Source organism: Osmia lignaria, chromosome 14, assembly GCF_051020975.1.
Source record: "Osmia lignaria lignaria isolate PbOS001 chromosome 14, iyOsmLign1, whole genome shotgun sequence".
In the NCBI taxonomy this organism is placed as follows: Eukaryota; Metazoa; Arthropoda; class Insecta; order Hymenoptera; family Megachilidae; genus Osmia; species Osmia lignaria.
This window is the reverse complement of record NC_135045.1, coordinates 7665744-7686558: the sequence shown is the minus strand read 5'-3', so window position 1 is coordinate 7686558 and position 20815 is coordinate 7665744. Positions and strand designations below refer to the sequence as shown.

Sequence of the window (20815 nt, the reverse complement as noted above, 5' to 3'; positions counted from 1 at the left end):
ATAATAAGTAAAATTATCACCTGAATGAAATTCAATGATATTTTAATCGAAAATATTGTATGCAAAAAAGAACTGCAAATCAAACACATTCGTCCCTTTTTCAATTCAGTCTCGACAAAGGAGAGGAGAGAGTAGAAACGATGGAATTCGCAACGAAGTATCGGTAAATACGCTCGATTACGCTCGCGTTCCTGCTCACTGGCAACAAGAGGCCGCACAGTTAGAACAGCAATCGAGCAACTCTCATACCGAATGATCGATGACTCCATTGTGCTGGCTTTCCCATGTCCCCGCTACGATTTCGTGCGAGCGGCATACAAAAAGGACGGCGCCATTTCGAAAATGGGCGGAATTATGGAAAATTCGGGACGGAAGATCGATCAACCGATGCCATTCGCGTTGAGATTTCCCTGCTTGCAATCTGATACCAGTCGAATTCCGATCTCTCTCGTACCATGGAAAAACCTTTCCACTTTTCGATGACAGAATCAAACACAGACCTATTGAGAAACATCTGGATCGAAGCGTTGAAACGTGGAAAAAAAGTAAGAAGTGGCTCGTAAAGAGTAATTTTCGAATCGAATGCTTTGATAAATTCGACTTTTTCCCAAATCCATGGTACACTTTCAATAAACACGTAGACCAAAACATGAACCAAATAACGGGTTCTCGCAGAAAAATTCCCGGGCGGAGCAAGGAAGATCTTAGTTTCTCGAGGGAACAGCAAGCATCTCGTCAAAAATTCCGCCCATCGAGCCTGCCGTTCCTCTTTGTGTTTAACACGGCTTCCTGACTTTCAGCGTTTCCAGAATAAAGAGATTATATTCAGAATAATAGCCTTGTATCTTGCCTTTATGAAGACAAACCTCTCATGAAAAGCTAGTTTTCCTCTCAATAGGCAGCTGTCTGTCCATCGAGGAACCACCCGCTGGATTGTTGTGACTGGATGTTTTTGACTGACAAGAGGCCCGTCGCAATTGTTCTTTTCAGTTCTTGTAACGAAATGAAACGTCTTCTTGCAACTATGTGAGCTCAAATGCAATGACCGCTATACGATATTAAATGAAAATCTTTCATTGAAACAATGATTGCTTAATTTTAATCGAAACATTCTGAAATATATTTTGTAACCTCGGAACGAGGTAAAATTCTCACGAAGAAAAATGTTGACTCGTGCCCTACGCTTGAGAAGTTCACAGGCTGGAAGAAGGAGGATGGAAGACGGTGGGATGTGTTGTTGGTGGCAGATAAATGGGAACTGCAGCAAGGCGACTGCGGCTTAGCATGACAATGCAGGTGCCTCATCCCACGTCAAAACTCAGCGTGGCGCCACGACAAGATAGGTACCAGACCGATCGACTGGTTTGTAATTGTTTAAGAGGATTAGCCGTCGCGAAGTTTACGCGTGTCCACGGTAGAAGGATAAAAGAAAAGCCGGCTGCTGATATTTATCCGGACATTAGACTCGGCTAAACTCGAATTTGCCGTCTGATCCTGGAAAATTCCATTAAAACTCGCTCGAGCCGTTTCGACGAGGAAATCACACGCCTCATCGAACAACTATCGAGCCACCAGCCTTAAGAGTTAAACCTTTGACCACTTTACTTTAAGGTACGGGCTGAACGGTAAGTTCAGATCGATTCTACTGGGTTACGTGGGATTTTAAATAAATAAATGAAGAAATAGAATGGAAAGTATCGAAAGCAACTTTGACGACAATTAAGCCAATTGCCAATTAATCAGAAACATTATTAACACCCATGAAATGCGACATAGCTGGCATGGAGCAATGAAACAAACGAAAGGACGGGTGTACGAGGGCGTTCAGGTGAAAAAGATCGGCCGACAGTGAGAATCAGAACTATGAGACGTCATGGAAGTTCGATCAAGATGAAGATTTCCTGATCTGATGGCCGGGACAGAACGGATGTCGCGGGTGGCCGCAGGTGGCGCCCTCGATATAAGCTCTCCTGACTGAACTGCTGATACGGGACCGCTCTCCTAAAACTTTCACGGCGGAATGTGTCATCCTGTCACTGAACCCACATGGGGTACTACCAGACGTCCCATGGGCCCGTCACGCGTCTTTCGTGCCTCCTCCTCTGTCGGTTCCTGCGAATCCGGCCCTCCAAGATAATCGTCGCCCCCCCGATCCGCCATTACGTAATATGAACAAAATTTCCTCCACCGATCAATTGTAACCGAAGCAATTCTAATCGATCTAACAATCTATCTAAGAGATTCACCAGTCATCCTGAAGTAATTGACACAATCAAATTTTCAACCTCCTACTTTCGTATCACCCTAGTCGTAAATGTAATTGAACTCCTAATTTGGTCGAAATTGAAGCGAGCCGAGCAAGATTTCGAGTGACACCAGACGCAGAGGACGCAACGCAGACCTCGCGGTCCCGTAATTAACCCATCAGCCGTCAGGCGTTAATAAAAGCGCAGGATGTCGGAACGTTGTGTCCAGAGACAGGTGGGACACGCGTGTACACAGAAGAAGACTGACCAGTTGGAAAGGAGCGAGAGAGATGAGGATGCAACAGCGGTGCCGGAGGAGGCAGATGAAAGAAGGAGCTGAGAGGAAGACGGAGGCGAGGGGCCGGCCGGGTATCCTGGAAGGTGGGCACCGAGATATAATACTCGACTACCTCTACCCGCCACGATAAGTGTCAACTGCAGCGTGCCAGATAAAAAGGAAGGAAGGAAAAATAAAAATTTAGCTCGGTGATCCATCATGAGGCTACGGGCGCCGGACGCGCAGGCTCGGCCAGGATTGGCTGACTCCGCCCAGGAACGTTCACGTGGCCAATATCGAGAACACGCCCACTTTGGAGAAGGCAGCACCTTCGGCTGGCTAGGCGTACGTAGAGCAATGCTTTTGCGGGAACACCGAACGGGTGAGAAAGAGACCGTACTGGAGAGAAAGAGAGAAAGATAAACTGGACACACCAGACCCCTGCGGCTCCGGTCTCACCTGCGTGCAGCCTTCGACCGTGCCGCCTTCCACCAGTCTACTCTACCTAGCCAGTCCACTTCAGCGACCCTCGTCGACCGGATCGACGTCTACGCGTCCGCTCTTTCCATTATTTTCGCGAATAACGGTGCGTTCCCGCGCGTCCACTGCCGCGCCGCGGACCTGCCTCGGGATCGCTGGCGTTTACGTCTAACCTGATCTGGCTCTATTTTCTTTCATCTTCCAAAAGAGCATCGATTACTCTTACACGTTGATTACTTCGCGTTGGAATGCTATGGTAATCAGTACCTTCTTCTAAAAGTGGAGTACCTTATCGCAACATCGTGCATCCGGGACTCTTCATCTGTCAATCATCTGTTATCGAGGAATGAAAGAGTTTGCCGAGTGTATCAGTCTGTGATATCTGTGCTACTTCGTTCGCAGCCTCTGACGAGGTCCTTTTGTTGAAAGGTCGTCGAAAAGTGCAGGTCACCAAGTGGTAGCGAGTGATCACGATGTAAATCATTTCCTCGATCGACCTTGCTCGCAGACTGTGCCCTCCCTTCTTCTGCTGCCGGTAAAATAACAGTGCACACTGTGAAAGACACGCTGGTGGTCAGCAGCAGGTGGCCAATTGATGTATTCGCCTCACCGTTACGAGGATGATGATGATGGACATGGGCATGTACGGAACTTACGGCAAGCCTGACTCATACCCTAACTACGTGTGCACGGGTCAAGGGAATCATCATCATCATCAGCCCGTGTCCGTCGGAGGACACGTGCCGGTACCACCCTCGCCGGAACTTGCTCCGGCTCATTATTTCCCTCAGACAGCCGTCTCCCCTTATTCCTCCTCTTCCTCGGAGAGTTTCCTGGCCGCGGAATCGGCAGCCTCTTCTGGAACTCCTCCGCAAGGGTTCTACTCCCCGTCGGCCGGCGTTTTGCACGAGGATGGAACCACGACCGCGATCATCTCGTCGGAGAATGGTCTGAGCTACACGAATCTGGACTACGCGACCTCTTCGTCTTCGGGCTATCCCACAGGCCAACAGCACCAACACCCGAATGGATCCCACGGATCGGTGGATCCTCACCAGAGTTACCACGTCCAACAGGCGGCTTACAGAGACGAGCACCACCATCACCATCTTCCTGGCTCGACTAGCGGTCTCCACCAGACCTCGATGGTCCCTCCTGCCCACAGAACGGAACACGAGCAGCAGTTGCATCATCAGTCTTCTAGTCATCACCACCACCATCACCATCATCATCACGAGCCCGACTACCAGCTACCAGTCGCTGGTACCACCAACTATCTTCATCAACTGCCAACCACGGAGGACACGCTCCACTATCACCCTCAGATCCGGCAGAACGACTACACGGCACACACGACCGGTCATTACAAGGAGGAAAACCCTGACCCAACGGCTTATCACGTTCTCCAGCAATCGGGACATCCCCAACATCCGCACCAGCATGCACACGGGCATCATCACCAACAGCATCCCCACGGACACCACCCACCACTGCCGCAACAGCAGCAACAACAACAACCACACGTACCCACCTACAAGTGGATGCAGGTGAAGAGAAACGTGCCGAAACCTGTCGGTATGTAGATCGTTTATTCCAACGTAGGGTCCAACTAGCGTGAAATTAGTATACCGTGGGGGCGATCCGGTAGCAGCTCGTTAGCTTCTGTTTATCGGTCGACTATTTTAGACAGAATTGACGGAGGAGAGCCGTGCCTGTCCGCTCTTTCCTTCGATCGCTATCTCCCAGTGAATTAATGGTCGATCGGAACCGGGCCAGCATAGACCCTTTACGTGTACCGATTGATGCCTCACCTTCGACGAGTCAATCTTCTCCGTTATTCTCTTCTCTGATATTTCAAATTTATTATCAACACCTTTCTAATCCTTCGTAGATTATTCTCTTCCTCCATGATACAACAAAATCTTCTAAAGACAAAATGTGTTGTTTTGTTTTTTATGAAATTCTGGAGTCGATTGATATTAGCCAGTGGCGAGTTCTTAGAAGAACAATTCGTCGCGTTTAAGCGTCGCGACACGACCCAATTGTGGCTCGTTGAGCATGCTTTACATAAGTTGGTACATTGAATACGCCACGGCGAGCGGTCAATCGAAGCTCTCGGTTAGTTTTCACTTGGGTGGTGAATTCAATTAAGATTGACGGACAAGTAAAATGTGACGTACTTGTTGTCCGACGACCTAGTGCCTTTGAAACGCAAACTACGCGTAACAAGATTAATAAAACGTGACACGTAATTCCGGTTCGACAGACATCGTTAATCTTCCACGTGCTTTTCTACCGATCAACACCAACCCTTTCGTTGTCTTTGTAACGTACATTCACTTCGCACCGTTTTTCTTATCAAAAATTTGTAGACCTATCCAGAAAGGTAATTTTCTCAAAGGACTTACGGTACGATGAAATAAAATTGCCAGCCCTTTGTAATAAGAATACGATTTAAGATCGTTAAAGAAGTATCATGTTCGTCTAGAAATTGTGAACAGGGTAAAGGAAAAACGGTAGCATAAACATAGATGTGCAGTTCAAATAGAAGTACACTGTTCAAATAATGTTTGCATGGAGAGAAGAAACGTCTACACGGTCTTCGTTAAGCCGTGTACAAATCAAGATTCGATACACCGGCTGATAACAAACTTTTCCCCAGATACAACGAAAATTTATCGTTATTTATACTGTTCCGCCCGTGAGTTATTTAGACGGCTATTTACGCTTATGCGACAGTCGTAAACGAGTCTGATAAGATTATGCACACGAAACCAGCGTAACAGAAGATACTCGAGGTTTTACGAGAATATCGTTGCCCCGCGACCATAAATCAACCGCTCGCAAACCGCTCGCAAACCGCTCGACGACTATCTTTCGCCTACAAACCGCTCTCGGATTATTTCCCATCGGATACAGATCTACCCAGCTTGGTTCAAATCTATCGACATGTAATTTGAATGCAATATTCTAGACGAAAGAATCTATTTCTCAAAATATAACTGGGATTTTGGTATAAAGCAATTTCCTAGAATTTGTTTTCAAGCTTTGAATACGCATTGGTCGTACTGGATAAATAGCGTAGGACACAGATGGTGCGTCACCGGTTTCGGGAGATAGAATAGGACGCACGTGGTGTGTCATCGGTTGCGTCAAATAAAACTGAAGGTGTGCACGACGCGTATGAGTGTGTTTCAGAACGCTTAACTTGACTCATTATCTAAAGATTATTTAAATTGTAATTATAAATCTACAAAGAAACCATAAATTTAATTGTATAATTATTAGGAAATTTACATCTATTTTCAGATAGATTATCTAAGACAGATTACCTCGTTTTGATTCAATCATTTTTAATTAATAGTTTTCGAGAAAAAACGATTCTCTTATGTCAGAGGAATTAGCAAGTTAGAATCGGCATTGATCAGCAAATTAATTAACTGTTCGATTCAATCCCAAAATGTTTTCCAAAATTTTACTTACTCGCTGTTTTAAATAAAATATTCATTATACAAATCTAGGAATCATAAATTTGTTATGAAATCACAGATTTTATTACAACTTGGAAGCAATATAAATAATAAAAAATTGTTATTTATTACAGAAAGCACGAAGGATTTCGTTTCTTTATCGCGTCGAAACGTTCAGCACACTGATCGTTGTTAAACATTTAATCGCTGTTGCATTAATTTCCGCGATTGTTTATAAATACCTGGAAAAAAAATTCCCGTTTACAAATACACGATTTATCGTGTAAGTTGAATTAAATGGTAGCTACAACGATATTGGAAACCCGCGATAAGATCCTCGATTAACAACGAAATTCTTGCACTCGGGTTATCTGATTATTTCGAAAAACGAGCGATAATTTATAAAGCATCCATAGAGCTTCAATTAAAAGTGTTGTAATGTACTTTTGAAATTCGTGTAAAGATGTCGAAATAACGTGTCAAAAAAAAAAAAAAAATATTTAGTTGGTTAAAAAATCCTTAAAACATTCATACTTTCAAATTATAATATATTAACACACTATAACCATAGAAATTGAAAACATTTTAAGATTATTCAATTACCTAATTATCAAACAAAATGAGAAATGGATTTTCTTGAACTCACGATTAAAAATATCGCAATGCATTGCTACACAGTTGCTGAACACCGAACAATTTACATTTAACTACGAATGTCAATTAAGGGTGAAAAAACATTTCTTCCGGTATAAAAAGTAAAGTACCGTAATTAACAGCAGAACGTTTTGTTTTTCTTTTGAAAATTTCATAAATAAGCATAAATTGCTATCGCTTCGAGATTAATGGAATTTCATTGACGTCTAAGCGGGTTTTCACGCTGATCGAACCAATTGCAAAAACATAAAGTCATTTTATATGTAAATATCACCTGCAGATAAACATTGCATCAGCTGCAAGATTCTATTAACATAAAATTTATAAACTGGTACACAATGTTTGCAGTGTTCTATAAATTAAATAAAAATTTGAGAACAAATTCTAGCCTTGATTCAAGGCTTGATATTTTTATTTCATAACTAATCAACTAATTAGCCACACTTTATGAACCTCGTTAAGAAGAATTTACAATTATTTCGTAAAAATGAGTAACGCCGACGAAATCTGGATTTCATTAACACGTGAAAATCGGGGTGAAAGATATAGGTAGAAAAGAAAGGGTTGAACGAGGGTGGTACAGTTTCGTTTGCATGTCTCGAAGTAATAAGCGTCACCCCAGCGACTTCTCGGCCGTCGTTATTAATTCGATTATAATGAGCTATTAAGCGAAACGCTGGTAATCCTGACAAGCTTCATTCAACGACTAGGCTTTACAGTCGCTCTCGGAACCCACCGATTGCCTCGAGCTGTTAGGCAAATTAGCATCGTGGTTAGGGGAAACCTATTGCCTTTCCTCTCGCTTTTCATACTGTTCAGATAATACTGTTCCATTCTCGTGTTCTCTTTCAAACTACTCAATGACATTCTTGATAAATGAATAATTGATAAAAATTATTTATTCTTTATAGTGGTCCATTATCGGAAAATTAATTATGCCTACCAAAGCTTCTCTATTTCTAATCAACACTCTAATCACATCGAATTATATCAATATTATCATTAAAAAAATCAGTATCATATTCAATAATCTTCGATTGCGAGAGAAACTGCGTAAGCAACCCCCGAAACCGATGGAGGCTGATTCAATCGAAATAACAAGATGGGCGGAGCAGAGGAGTGGGGAGATTTCGGTAGATTTTGGTTGGTTAAGTTTTTTGGTTGGTCAGAGGCGCACAATAGCTTTGCTTTTTCCCTTGCTGCCTCCATAATGTGTTCCACGGGGTTCAGAATAGAAGAGGGTCTCTATGGGGATGCGGACCACCCTTCGTAGGGTCAGAGTAGAAAAGAAGAGAGAAGAAAAAACCTTCACAACAGTGTCAACCCTCCCGATTTATCATACAGGACTCGATTTCTTCTCTCTTGTAATCAATAGCAGGATTGGCTAGATTGCGAGAGGAAAAAAGGCCGGAACAAATGAGCAACCCTTCGTGAAAGACGTTTCACGATGTCTTTACGTGTTTCTACTTAATACTAGATGATTACAGTGAATTTAATTGATTGACAAATTTTGTTAATTAAGAAGATTTTTTAATATTTTATCCTGTTTCTCTCGCTAAGTTTAAAAATTTATAATTAGACTGCGGAAGTTTGTGCAATAATTTTTCCCTCCACTTGATTGAATGATACAAAATAATTTGTTTATTTATCTTTCCATTATCCTCGCTTCTCTTTCAGCAATCTTCGTTCAAGATAGAATAACATGAATTCTCTTCTTGTTTTCATTCATATTCTCCTTGTTCCTTTTAGTATCCCGGTCTATCCTTTCTATTTTATCTTCCACCCTTTTAATTCCACTTGGTGCGTTCGCGTTTCCTGTTTCTCGATCTCTTCCTGTACATTTCTAATCTCAAGTTTATTTAATGTCGTTTAGACGTTTGACGTTGTCTAGACTTGTTGCACGCGAGAAACTTGTCCGTCGATGCCGTATCTGTACTGCTTTTTTTGTTTCTTCTGTATTCTGTCTAGTTCTTTGCTTCCGTTTATCTCACGTGAGTACAGCTCGTATTATTTCTACCAGCTTGTATTTCCAGATCATTTTTCTCATTGTTTCTGTTATGCTTGCAGAGAATATTTTCTTTTCCTCAAGATTTTGAAATACTATGGCACTGTAGGGGGATGAAAAGTTGGCATATTCCATACGACAAAACTACACATTCATTGATTATCTAGACGACAGAGTGAGATGCGTGTGAACATGGGGCGTTCCTAACAGGGAATTATACAGCAGGAAATTAACCAGTGCCTCGACAGTGCAGTGGTTTCAAGCTCGGCCTATGCTTGGCCCGTCGATATGTAAATGGACCGTCCGTCGCAACGGACGTCATTCTTAAACGCTCGTGTGACCCACGCGAAAACCCACGACACTGAAACGATCAAATTTTAATTCGGAAGGAAATAAGAAAAATCAAGGTGAAAATGAGCGGATCAACGAGTAAAATGAAGAAAGTAACGAGTCTTAAGAAGAAAACAAAAGATTGAAGGGCCGAAGAGAAAAGAAGGAAAGAGGTAGGTAGGTAGGTCGGTTTCCGAGCGTAGGTAGAACGAAGCAACTGGCCGAGCAAGCAAGCAAAAGCAAGCAAGGAAAGCAAGGAAAGCAAAGCAAGCAAGCAAGCAGGCAGGCAAGCAGTCAGGCAGGGCAGCGTGTTACGACGCGGCTAGGGCCGTCGGCGGACGCGTGAGTGAGTGGCCGATATCTCGCGAGGGGATCAGAGGATCGTTCGCGTGTTTCCACCCGGGCTGCCACCCGCCGAACCTGGCAACCCCGGATCCCGCAACTCCCGCAACAACCCTGCTTTGCCGCCTGCCTAAGTAACTGACTCTCCCTCTCGCTCCCGTGGCCGCGGCCGCGGCCTCGCCCTGACTACCACCAGCTACGCGCACACCCTCACCCCCTTCTGGCTCTGACAATCACCAACCCTGTCCACGTGTCTCACTCACGGTGATTTTCATTTCCGCGCCACTTCACCGACGACCACGACGACCGTCTACAACTATACCCAACACTCCTCAGCTTCGAGAGCTGAAAAAACGCTCGCCTTGAAACGCTTCGAGGGTGTATGCTGCACCACCCTGATTTTCATTGCATACCATCAGTAGATATACGATGGTAGGGGATGATTGCTTTGAGTTTACGTCAAATTTGTGATTGAGGAACGTTGGTACAGAGTGGAGGGAGCTACTTGGAAATTTGAAAATCGCGAAGCACAAAAAATTGATGAGTTATTCATCATATAAAATTATAGTGCATTATAAGGATCTCAGAATCGATTAATGCAAAATGTAAAGGACTAAGAAGCAAGGCCAATAAAAATGTTACTCTTAATACTCCAAATCGACTGACCTCGAGGCCATAAATAAAGTTGACTGCACGCAATCGTTTGGTAACGTGGATCATGTTAAGAAATTCAGATTCCAACCTGACCAAAAATCCAAACGAATGAAACAAAGGAAAAGGTGTCCACAAATGAACTGGTGACAATAACAAAAAAGGGAAGTACTTTTTAACGATGTTTAGCGGTTATAATCAATTGTGTATAATCGCTTAAATGGATTCGATTGGAATCGCATTCTTCCTGGTCTGTTGTTTACAGGAGACTGTGACTCAGAATATTCCTTATCACGATGGTAGAATCAACGTGGCTAATGTAGCACCTGATGAAAGGGGATCGTACGAAAGGAAATTGTGTCAGTAGAACCATTTTGTCACTTTTCCTCGGAACAAAGCTCATTTCTAAACAAAGAATATCAACTTTTGCCCCATCACTGTCCAAAACAGCTTGAAAGGAGAACAAGTTCGATTGAAAAAGAATAGGACCCTTATCTATATATTGATAACACCTGGCGAAAAGAAAGTAAAACAGGAATTGTCTTATCACACGATCGAACCAACGTCAGATAATATTTGTACGCCTAGATATGGAAGGTACCGCGTGTTTGTCCGTAGTGGAACAGGTTCGATTCGCGTTCGATTCATTTCAGGTGTAGCAGAATTTAGTTGGCAGCTAACGTCAACGAGCACGAGAACTTTATTACGAAGAACGCGCGTAATAGTGAAACACGATAACGTTATTGATGCCGTTCGAGCAACAATAACGGTTTTACGAGGCTCGTTAAACGTTTCGATATTCCTTATGACCATTCAACAGAGATTATTAACCAATAATCAATCCATTTTATTATAAGTAGATACAGATAAATATGACTCGTGGAATTACAGATCGTTTTTGAATAAAAAGAAAATTCTTATAACTCGAAGATAATAAATTAGACAAGTTATGAGGTTGTTGTTAGATTGTTGCATACCGAATGCCACTTACGACATATCAATTTCAAGCTTAAGGTTTGAAAAAGAAAAAAGAATGGCTGGAACGACATAAACATTCCATCAGGAGTCTTAGCGAGGGATTATAGTCTTTGATTTAAGATTAGAATGGGGAAGAGCGAAATTGTATGCATTTGTAAATCAAATATTTATCCAAAAGAAGCTCGATAGGTTGGCGTTGTACCGTGTAATCGGATGTGGAAATCAGATAGCTTCAAATACAGCTGGATCCTGACTAGCTTTTTTCTCGATGAAAGGTAGATCTATTCTACTCAGGTAGTAAAAAAGAAAAATTTATTTTTGGAAGCCACTGCTCTAATTTTTAATGTAAAATCACCTAAAATTAATGGGTGTCTTAGTTTACTCATTTTCTATACAAGAGAGTCGTTGACGATTAGGAAAATCGAAAGAGGAAGGAAACTAGTACCCCTATCGAGGTCCATCTTTCCGGTAACGTAATACCTACAGTAGCTCGTAGCTGATTCACACGCACACACTTCAACCCCTGTTTCCTTACGTCATCTGCACCCTACACCCTGCACCCTGGCTTTTAGCCTTTGAATAATATTTGAATTGCGTAATGCTCCTCTAAAATAGAGGGTCCTTACACAATCTGCGGGCAGATGATCCAGCAGGATCGACGGATTAGTTTATTGCTATTAACCATGATTGTTATCGACGCGATTTAGGAAGATTCAAACACCCTTAACCTACCCAACTTACCCCCATGATTTGAAGTCAGTTAATATTGTAACAGTGAATAATTAACTCAATTGCCAAAAATTCATAAGATAAGGAATCACTCAAACCTAGAGAAAAACGTAACAAATGATCCGCAGAAAACTGCATTCTATCAATGAAATTTGCTCAAGGAAGAACGTTTCACATAGTGAATTCTGTTCACATTTATCCACGAACATTATCTCTACCAACTTCTTCTCCTCTCTTTCCAATTTCCTCGACAAGCCAGCGTTCACTAGTTTCAGTCGTTTTCACTCGCAGGCGCCACGTAAAATAATAATATTAAGCCAGGTGAGATTTAATCGGGGGCCTTTGAACGAAGCCGGACTGGCATGCATGCATCGAAACCACGCTGGCTAGGTGTTACCTATGTGTTCACGTAACACACGTGCACGAAGCTTAGTTTATACCCGTATGCTCGTGCAAGTGTTAGAGAATTACATTCATGTTTAACAGCGTGCTTAACTGCGCTTGGTCGATTGACTTTCTGACCGGTCTTTAGAAAATATGTAAATAATTCCTTTAAAAATATGAATTTTTTTTATACTACTGAAAATCTTGTTTTTAATACATTTGTTGCTATTTACATGGAGAGATATTATGCATAGGTTTCTTAACACCTTGGCAGACTCATATTCTATGAAACTATACGGCTCGTATAATTTTATATCGCTCTTTTTGTGTTGAAACAAAGATTACTAAGAGAATTATTATGCTTAAGAGCTTTGTAAAGTGTCTTGTTATTATTTGAATTGAAATTATTAAAATTTCTTATATCGAGAAGATTTAGTATAAATTTCTGAATATTTCTAGATAGTTTTTTGGTCCCCATATCTTAAAGGTACAAAGATTTCTATGGCTACCAAAATCCAACATACTGGCGTATAGAAAATCAAGGACCACAGACTCTGTCCTCCAGTTAAGGTATTAAATTGATGAATGAGTTACGAAAACGGAAAACATTTCATCGTATCACGTTGGCCGGTGACTAATAGAACTTGTCCAACTCGATTATTCGGCTTGAAGATGCGTAAGCTTAATGGCCGTTGGCCAAGTTCGAGACACGTTGCTTAAGTGACTGATGTTTACGGATTATTCGGAAAATCCAGTGGCCTAAGGTTTGTTTCGTGTACGAAATAAATCAGCCAAGACATACATACCATATTGCCTATTATTAACAGACAGACTATAATGAAAAAAATTGCGTAACGAAGGCGAAAAATGATACAGGCAAACAAGGGTAAAAGAAGAAGAACAAGAAAAAAAGAAGATGTGGCTCTAAGGCGGTGGCTTGACAGTTTCGTCCACCCTTTGCCATTAAGTAAATTGATTTCCACATACCGGTAGACTAAATAACAATCTAATTTCCATAATGCGTAAACAACGTCACCGTTTTTCATTGAAACGCAACGCTTCTCTTCGTCCTTATCTTACTACGTTACATTATCTTCAAGTGTACCGTGTTAATGAAGATTATACCGATATTAACTCTCAGGTTAATAACCAAGTACCCGATTACCCGTTTTCACGTTTATGTTAAAAATTCTAGCGTTTGTAGAATCGTCGAACGATTGGCTATGATGCAGTTTTCAGAATGACCATGATGGTCGTACGATAAATACGGGCGAAATAAAATGACGTAATGACTTACCTTTGACATCCGGCAACAGCTGATGCAATTTGATCCAGATTTGGAGGGTCAACCCTATCGGTCTTCTGTGTAGGCTGGACAGGTTGATTTCTTAGGACACTGACCAGCTGTGTTGGACAACAAACGACTGTCGGTCGATGGATTAAACTTGAGCTTAACTCCTCGTATATTGGCTTTAACTCTTTCGTGGACACGTTGGACACGTACGTAGGACACTGACGTTCCGTAATTAAGATCGAGAAGAGTATAAGTCAAACAGATCTCCCTTTGCTTGATATATTAGTGTAAATGAAACCTTTAGTATTCTTACATTTCTTTTATGTTGAAACAATTGCTGTTTTACAGGCAGGTTTGCGAAGTATGCTTTGATGACTGCATATTTCGTGAATGTTACGACCCTTGCACTTTTGTCTTCCATTTCTTCCTCTGCAACATTGCGAAGGTCATCATTTCTGTTGTATCGATCATATTAATAAACGAAAGCGAACTTTATGGAATAAGATACCTTGTGTAAATCTTTGAATAAAATGAAAATGGAAATCTGTTACAGCAGCAAAGTCAAATTCAAGCGTGGGAGACTATGGTGGCAGCAGTATCGGTGGCGGGAACGCATCTGCGTATACAAACACCGCAAATGGACCAGTGAGCTGTCTTACCGGTGGACCTCTGGTCGGCATCGCAGGTGGCTTCAACAACACCGGAAGAACCAACTTCACCAACAAACAGCTCACCGAACTAGAAAAAGAATTTCATTTTAATAAGTACCTGACTCGAGCGAGGCGCATCGAGATCGCATCAGCGTTACAATTGAACGAAACGCAAGTGAAAATTTGGTTCCAAAACAGAAGGATGAAACAGAAGAAGAGAATGAAGGAGGGTCTTATACCAAGTGAGAACACCACTGTGGCGCCACTCGGCGGTGCCAGGAGTAGCAGCAATTCACCTACCAATTCTTCGACTCACGAAGCGAGCAGTGGTCTTGGTTTATCTAATTTTACAAACGACAATAGCCGGGAATCACCACCCTCTTCGTCGAAAGATTGACGCGTTCCTTGCTGCAGCAACGAACGAATTTACGGTCTGCGACTTAACGATGATTGGTGAACATTAAAAAAAAAAGAATAATCTTATTTTAATTCGCGTGACTCGGATGGTAATTCGAAACCAATTTTCTTGCTGCAGCAGCAAACACCGATTCTTATCCCAAAAATAAATGTAAAATAGAAATTTGATCGAAAGAGAATTATTGTAATGATATATCTAACATAATCTTCGGATGAATTATCAAAATTAATAGATAATAGCATAGAGAAATTCGACAACGTGTGTACTGATTCTTATGTAAACTATTTATTATCCTTTTTTTTAATTTTAAATTAAATGAAATTGAAATTAATCCTAGAGGGTTACCGTATACATCCGTTTTTGTAAATGGTATAACAATATTTATATGTATAAGTATAAATACCAATGATTAATCAACACTTATTATGTACAAAGATTGTGAAAATACTATTTTAGGATGCTCCTTATTAGCATCTAGAGATTAATCTTCTTTTTGGTGAGGACAATTATTGTTTAATGTTATCACCTTTGTCATTCCAATGGTTTCTGATCATTGTTTTGCTTACTATTCTTTTTCTATATGTAACAAGTTCAGAATTAAATCTAATATCTCTGATAAACTAAATAGTTAAAAAAATCTAACTAATCATTCGATGTAAACATATGAATCAATGTAAAACTACATCATAAATTTCATATTTTTGAGAAATTCAACCATCATATAATGATAGCATGATAACAGCAGTTGTGCTCCCAATCTGTATGTATATGTACATAAAATCTAATATAAATCTTGCATCAATGAAATATTCATCATTATACAGTAAAATATTATAAAAAAACACACAGCAGAAAAATATATAATCAAAATGTAAGAACAGAAGGATAACTGTATAATGAAATCCTTTCAAAATGGTAGCAAGACTTATATTGATTCTATTTAATTTAATTCCATCACTTGAAAGTTAACAAAGTAATGTAATCTTATAGTTCTATGGATTATATTGAGATTCATTAAAAAAATTCTGTACCTAAATGAATTCAAATATAATAAATTGTGATTATTCTGTAGTACTACATAGAATCCTGTAGAAAGAATAAAGTATTATATCACTCTGTAAAGAAAACTCATAAATCCCATTGAAATTCCGAAATGAGATAATTTGGAAGTGAAAGAATAAAATTAGAATAAACATGCACTTTACCTGTCTATTTAATATTAACAGTCTGTAATCTATTTCTCAAAATGTTGCGTTCCTCGGCACGTTTATAAACTTTTCTTGAATATTCGAAACTCAGGTTGACCAACCTTCTAAATATCTTACAATATCCAATATGGTGGACTTCCTCGGGAAAGATGGCTATATATCCCGCCCCTCCTTGTGGGCGTTACTATGGAGAATGACGAAGTATTTCCTGCTTTTCCTAATATCGCCATTTTCTCATACTAAATTATTGAGTTGGTAGCAATGTAATATCAGAATATTAAGAGCGACGTTCAGATGTGTTGTATTGTGAAACATTACAAATAAATTTTCATGAATTTATGAATATAATATATTGACATTCCATATGATTCATAATTATAAGTTCTATAAACTCTATGCGTGTTATCTACAACAAAAAGGTACATGAAAACATTGTAATACAAAGATTGAATGCGATTTACGCAGTCTGCTTTAATGTAGGTTGTGTCAATAAATAGGAAAACAGGATTGAGAAATGGAAAATATAGAAAAATACAGTGCAAGAGTGAATACCAACGAATTACTTGCTTACCAACGTGATTTGAAAGAAGAAAAAGAGCTTCTTCAAAATATGCTGATAAAGATTGATAAGCAGATACATGGATTACAAGTAAATATATCTGTAATTTGTAGTTTACATTTTTTGTTATATACAACAATATTTTGTAACAAAATTTTCAAGGTGGAACAGCTTCACTTACTGGGATTAATGAATAAATCTTTGAGAGGTGCAGAACAACCCATGTCACACAAATCAGTAGATGATAATCAAGAAGATCTCACAAATAACTCTCTGGATTTATCTGTAGCCACAACTTTCAAGCATTACGAGGAAGAAATGGAAGATGAAGATGACATTTAACAATAGTTAAGTGAATCTTATAACCTAAAAGGAATATAAATTATGTACATATTAGTTATGATTTAGTTTAATTACTTTGTTAAGCTTACTTTTTTATAAAAAGTAAAACTAAAATTCGTAAATTGTCAGTTTATTTTTATAAATATATTTCTTATTCATATATCGCTATCTTTATGCTAACTGTCTTATCCTTTAACAGTTCAATAAAATACAGAAACAACATTAAATAAAAACCAAACTATTATTATTTCTTAAATCAAAGAGTTGAATTGTCTATACAAATTTGATGCACTGGCAATATGATAGCTTCCAACTACTATTGTTTCAAACAATATGAAACATTTGTACTTAATTATTTGAGTGTAATTTGAAATGTGTCTAAGTATTTATAATGTTTTATGATGGATGACCCTGAGATGCTTGCCCCAGATGCGTTGGGTCTTCTGTGAAAGATGGAGGTTTAAACTGATCCGCAGATAAACGTGTGATAAATATTCCAACACCTTCTATTAAAGCCAACAACACTCCTCCAATAATTGCACTACCAGCCATAGCTGGTAAACCATTTCTTGCTGCTAATATTCCACCAGTTGCTGCTCCACTAATTATGGAGTTCCAAGGATCTTCTTTTTTCCTAAGATGAACCAATGTACAATCTATTGTTGAAAACATACCTCCCCATAATGCAAAGTTTCCAGCAATAATTGGGGATCTTTGTTTAATAGCCATTAGACTTCCCAGAAGCCTTTTGTTTATTCCACTGGGTGCATTACGAAAACCTTTAATACTTTGAAATACAGCACCACCAATGGCACCCATTGTAAATGCACCACCACAGTCATCTACTATACGCCAGGGGCATGGTTCTCTCGCGTACTCTTCCATTCCTCAATTGATATTCTATAAAAGAAACACTAAATTCAAACAACATAACATTTTAATACATTTTATTATTAACATTTATTTATTTTCTATGCTACTTTATGACTTACATTTATATGTTAATATATGATTCTCATTAATTTTAAAATAGAGCAAAATATTAAGTACTTTTTAATTTATCGAAATTGTACACATGGTTTAAATTCGTAAACTTATATTCCGCATTTCGCTCGATACAATCTATACTGAAAAGATTACCAAAAAATAACCTTTAACACCAACACTTTTGAAGTTTAAACCGATAGTATTATTTGTTTAACTTTATTTTTGAACACAATTTACTTATTCGAACGTGTTACGTAAAAATAACATTCGTATACGTCTTCATGGACCTTATAAAAAACAGATATGAAAAATAATATATATTATAGGATGAGGTTATGTACTTAATTCTCGTGCACGCTTTATTAACACGCGTATAACAATTCTAATAACTGTTAATCATCCGTTCAGATAATTATTCTCATTATGAAAATTGAAGGTTCATTTCGTATTTACCATAAAATTCGTTTTAAATACTTCCACTGCCGAGGAAGAAAGATGCCCCGTGCACGACACTGTAGTGACTGTAACTACGTTAATGAATCGCCTTATAAATGCAATTTTTTGTAATCGTATAAAAACCAAACGGCTAATGTTAATGGGATATAATATCCAATTTTTTTCCAGGGCAGTTTAGATATTTTTTATTTAATGATTTATCAATTTATTTCCCTTTAAAAATATTCATGATTACGTTTGAATTCCTCGGTATATATAAACGATGCCTCAATTCCGTCCCACATTGCACGATGCTTCTAAATAAAAATTACCATACAATTACGTCTATTATATATAATATAATTTGATATATATACGATTACATAATCGATTCAATTTTTACACCCTAAACAAAAGGTTGATCGAACATTTTTATGTTAAGTAACTCGATTTAAATATGCGATACGGCCTGCAACCGGCTGGACTATAGACTGACGCACATTTAAGATAGTTTAAAATAGAATCAGCGGAGAATGTCCAAAAATACATCATACCTTTGGTTAGTCGTGGATATCCAGTCGTTTTGGGTGAAAGTAACAATCGTAGTTGACGGGAACATCATTTTTCTAGAAGCGTGTCATTGCTTCTACTGACTTTCGGTAATATTATAATTGTTCTCATCATGACCGATTAAAGTTTCAAACTAAACTGTTCTTAACCAGCAACGAATTAAATATCCTGTATAACATTACAATTTGTTACAAATAGAATGCAATGGTTCATAAAATCGTACGCTCGAAAAATTTGATCGCATCGCAATCGTAGGCGGTGAAAATGATTAAGAAACAAATTCGATTTTCTTCTGTTCTAGCTGCGCGTGCAATATGTAAAAGTGACACTTCTTGCAGATAAAAATGTCAAACAACGAGCCGCTCCAACCAGCCGTCAATCAAGAGCCCCTCGCGTTTGAGTTAATGAAATCTGATCAAAACGACAATACGAAAAACGCACCCGCTGAGAATGCAGCTCTTCCCGCGGTGGAGGAACCAAATGCAGACAAGCGATGCACTGAATCTACGGCTCCAAGTAACACGAACGATCAAGCTATAGAAGTGGCTACGAAAGAAGCAGAGATTTCTAATGAAAATTCAAAGGCTGTTCCTGAAGCTGCGAACGAATCTACAGGAGAAACGTCGGAGAAAGTTGTGACTTCAGAAATTTCTGAGGTCCAGCAATTGGTAATGCGTACTGAATTTATAACATGTTATAATTTCACCCACGTTTTCTTAACATCTCATGTCCTTATAGCCAGCTGTCCCCGAGGTTCAGCAGCAAACAATCGGCGCCGGAGACACTTGCGCTCTTCCGCAACGCGATGAAAATGCCAATACTCAAAAAACGCAAGAAGAAATTGCAGCTGCGACTGTAAATAATCGAACACCGCAATCCGACGAGAAATCGTCGATGGAAGATAAGAAAGAGAATGAGGATGAACTCGCGGTATCGAAATTAAAGGAAGAGTTCCAAGTAAGAATACGTAACTACGTAATTTTCTCCAGATCATTTGATAGAGATTCTCAATTTTTGAATGCGCTCATAGAAAGCCTCTGAGGAACGAGATTCTTATCAGAAAAAATTGAAAGGCACCGAGAAGAAGTTGGCTTTGTTACAAGCATCCTATGATGCTTTGATGAAGGGCGAAGGGGACGAGGTGATGTTACGACGAATGGTGGATCAATTGAAAAATAAACTGATCCAAACTTCGTTACAATTAGAGGATCGTATTCGCGTGGTTGCTAATCAGGAGAAGCAAATTAGCGCCTTGAACAGCCAGGTTGCTTCACTGAAGGAAGTGGAGTCATTGACTAGGAGTCTGTTGCAGATACGCAACATGGAAGTTAAGCATCTACAGGTAAACTTTTAACTTCTTGAGAATTTGAAAAGCTACATAAACGTGTAATTGAATGTTGAAATGTTATGTAGGCTGAGGTGGATGATATGGAAGTTCGAATTAACGAAGAACGTGACCGATATAACACGATGATCAATAAGATGGACGCGGCAGTTAAATTGAACGCAGATTTGAAAACAGAATACGAGACACAGCTGGGTCTTTTCCGTGATTTACGAGAGAAATACGAGGAGAAGGTCACGTTATTATCAGAGGAGAAACGGGCCCTTGAAAATAACGCACAATCAGTTCCTAAATAATTATGCACTTTAAGTTCAATTATTTTGTAATTGTTTTAATTTTTACAAAATAAAGGATGTTGAGAAATAATATGGCTTGGTTTATGTTTTATTATCAAATACCTACGGTTAATAGATGTAATGATTAACATTCGTAATTAGTATAACTAGTTGACTTTTTTCATT

General features: G+C 39.4%; 4 protein-coding genes and 1 long non-coding RNA gene across 7 annotated transcripts in view; 3 read left to right on the top strand and 2 right to left on the bottom strand.

Annotated features, from left to right (window-relative positions):
- Positions 1–14484, bottom strand: part of LOC117605658 (uncharacterized) — a 73107-nt gene extending 58623 nt beyond the window's left edge. Inside the window, exons 1-2 of the long non-coding RNA XR_004581764.2 lie at positions 14349–14484; positions 13844–14269 (exon numbers count right to left, since the gene is read on the bottom strand). This is a non-coding gene — a long non-coding RNA (uncharacterized LOC117605658). The remainder of the gene's footprint in view (positions 1–13843; positions 14270–14348) is intronic.
- LOC117605650 (uncharacterized) lies at positions 2996–16536 on the top strand. 2 transcript variants are annotated; one of them, XM_034327199.2, is made up of 2 exons: positions 2996–4578; positions 14397–16536. In XM_034327199.2, exons 1-2 carry the CDS (start codon positions 3624–3626, stop codon positions 14885–14887), a joined length of 1446 nt encoding a protein of 481 aa, XP_034183090.1. In that variant the 5' UTR covers positions 2996–3623; the 3' UTR covers positions 14888–16536. The 2 variants fall into 2 exon arrangements, with proteins under 2 accessions (XP_034183090.1, XP_034183089.1); XM_034327198.2 differs by having other exon boundaries at positions 2998–4578; positions 14394–16536.
- On the top strand, positions 16396–17918 carry LOC117605657 (uncharacterized). Of its 2 annotated transcripts, none has more exons than XM_034327217.2 (3): positions 16396–16535; positions 16614–16765; positions 16838–17918. In XM_034327217.2, exons 2-3 carry the CDS (start codon positions 16631–16633, stop codon positions 17015–17017), a joined length of 315 nt encoding a protein of 104 aa, XP_034183108.1. In that variant the 5' UTR covers positions 16396–16535; positions 16614–16630; the 3' UTR covers positions 17018–17918. The 2 variants fall into 2 exon arrangements, with proteins under 2 accessions (XP_034183108.1, XP_034183107.1); XM_034327216.2 differs by having other exon boundaries at positions 16597–16765.
- Positions 16885–20720, top strand: LOC117605653 (uncharacterized). The gene is made up of 5 exons (XM_034327205.2): positions 16885–17022; positions 19348–19677; positions 19748–19966; positions 20040–20351; positions 20423–20720. Exons 2-5 carry the CDS (start codon positions 19354–19356, stop codon positions 20648–20650), a joined length of 1083 nt encoding a protein of 360 aa, XP_034183096.2. The 5' UTR covers positions 16885–17022; positions 19348–19353; the 3' UTR covers positions 20651–20720.
- On the bottom strand, positions 16999–17902 carry LOC117605655 (mitochondrial import inner membrane translocase subunit Tim17-B). Its single transcript, XM_034327212.2, has one exon. It carries the CDS (start codon positions 17900–17902, stop codon positions 17414–17416), a length of 489 nt encoding a protein of 162 aa, XP_034183103.1. The 3' UTR covers positions 16999–17413.
- Positions 20721–20815: the final 95 nt, after the last annotated feature.

Excerpts from the sequence above, each read along its gene's own strand:
- LOC117605650 (XM_034327198.2), top strand. The coding sequence starts at position 3,624 with ATGATGATGATGGACATGGGCATGTACGGAACTTACGGCAAGCCTGAC. Across the intron at positions 4,579-14,393 it reads AAACGTGCCGAAACCTGTCG|CAGCAAAGTCAAATTCAAGC; the intron begins GTATGTAGATCG and ends AATCTGTTACAG.
- LOC117605653 (XM_034327205.2), top strand. The coding sequence starts at position 19,354 with ATGTCAAACAACGAGCCGCTCCAACCAGCCGTCAATCAAGAGCCCCTC. Across the intron at positions 19,967-20,039 it reads AATTAAAGGAAGAGTTCCAA|AAAGCCTCTGAGGAACGAGA; the intron begins GTAAGAATACGT and ends ATGCGCTCATAG. Across the intron at positions 20,352-20,422 it reads TGGAAGTTAAGCATCTACAG|GCTGAGGTGGATGATATGGA; the intron begins GTAAACTTTTAA and ends AATGTTATGTAG.
- LOC117605657 (XM_034327217.2), top strand. The coding sequence starts at position 16,631 with ATGGAAAATATAGAAAAATACAGTGCAAGAGTGAATACCAACGAATTA. Across the intron at positions 16,766-16,837 it reads AGCAGATACATGGATTACAA|GTGGAACAGCTTCACTTACT; the intron begins GTAAATATATCT and ends AAAATTTTCAAG.
- LOC117605655 (XM_034327212.2), bottom strand. The coding sequence starts at position 17,902 with ATGGAAGAGTACGCGAGAGAACCATGCCCCTGGCGTATAGTAGATGAC.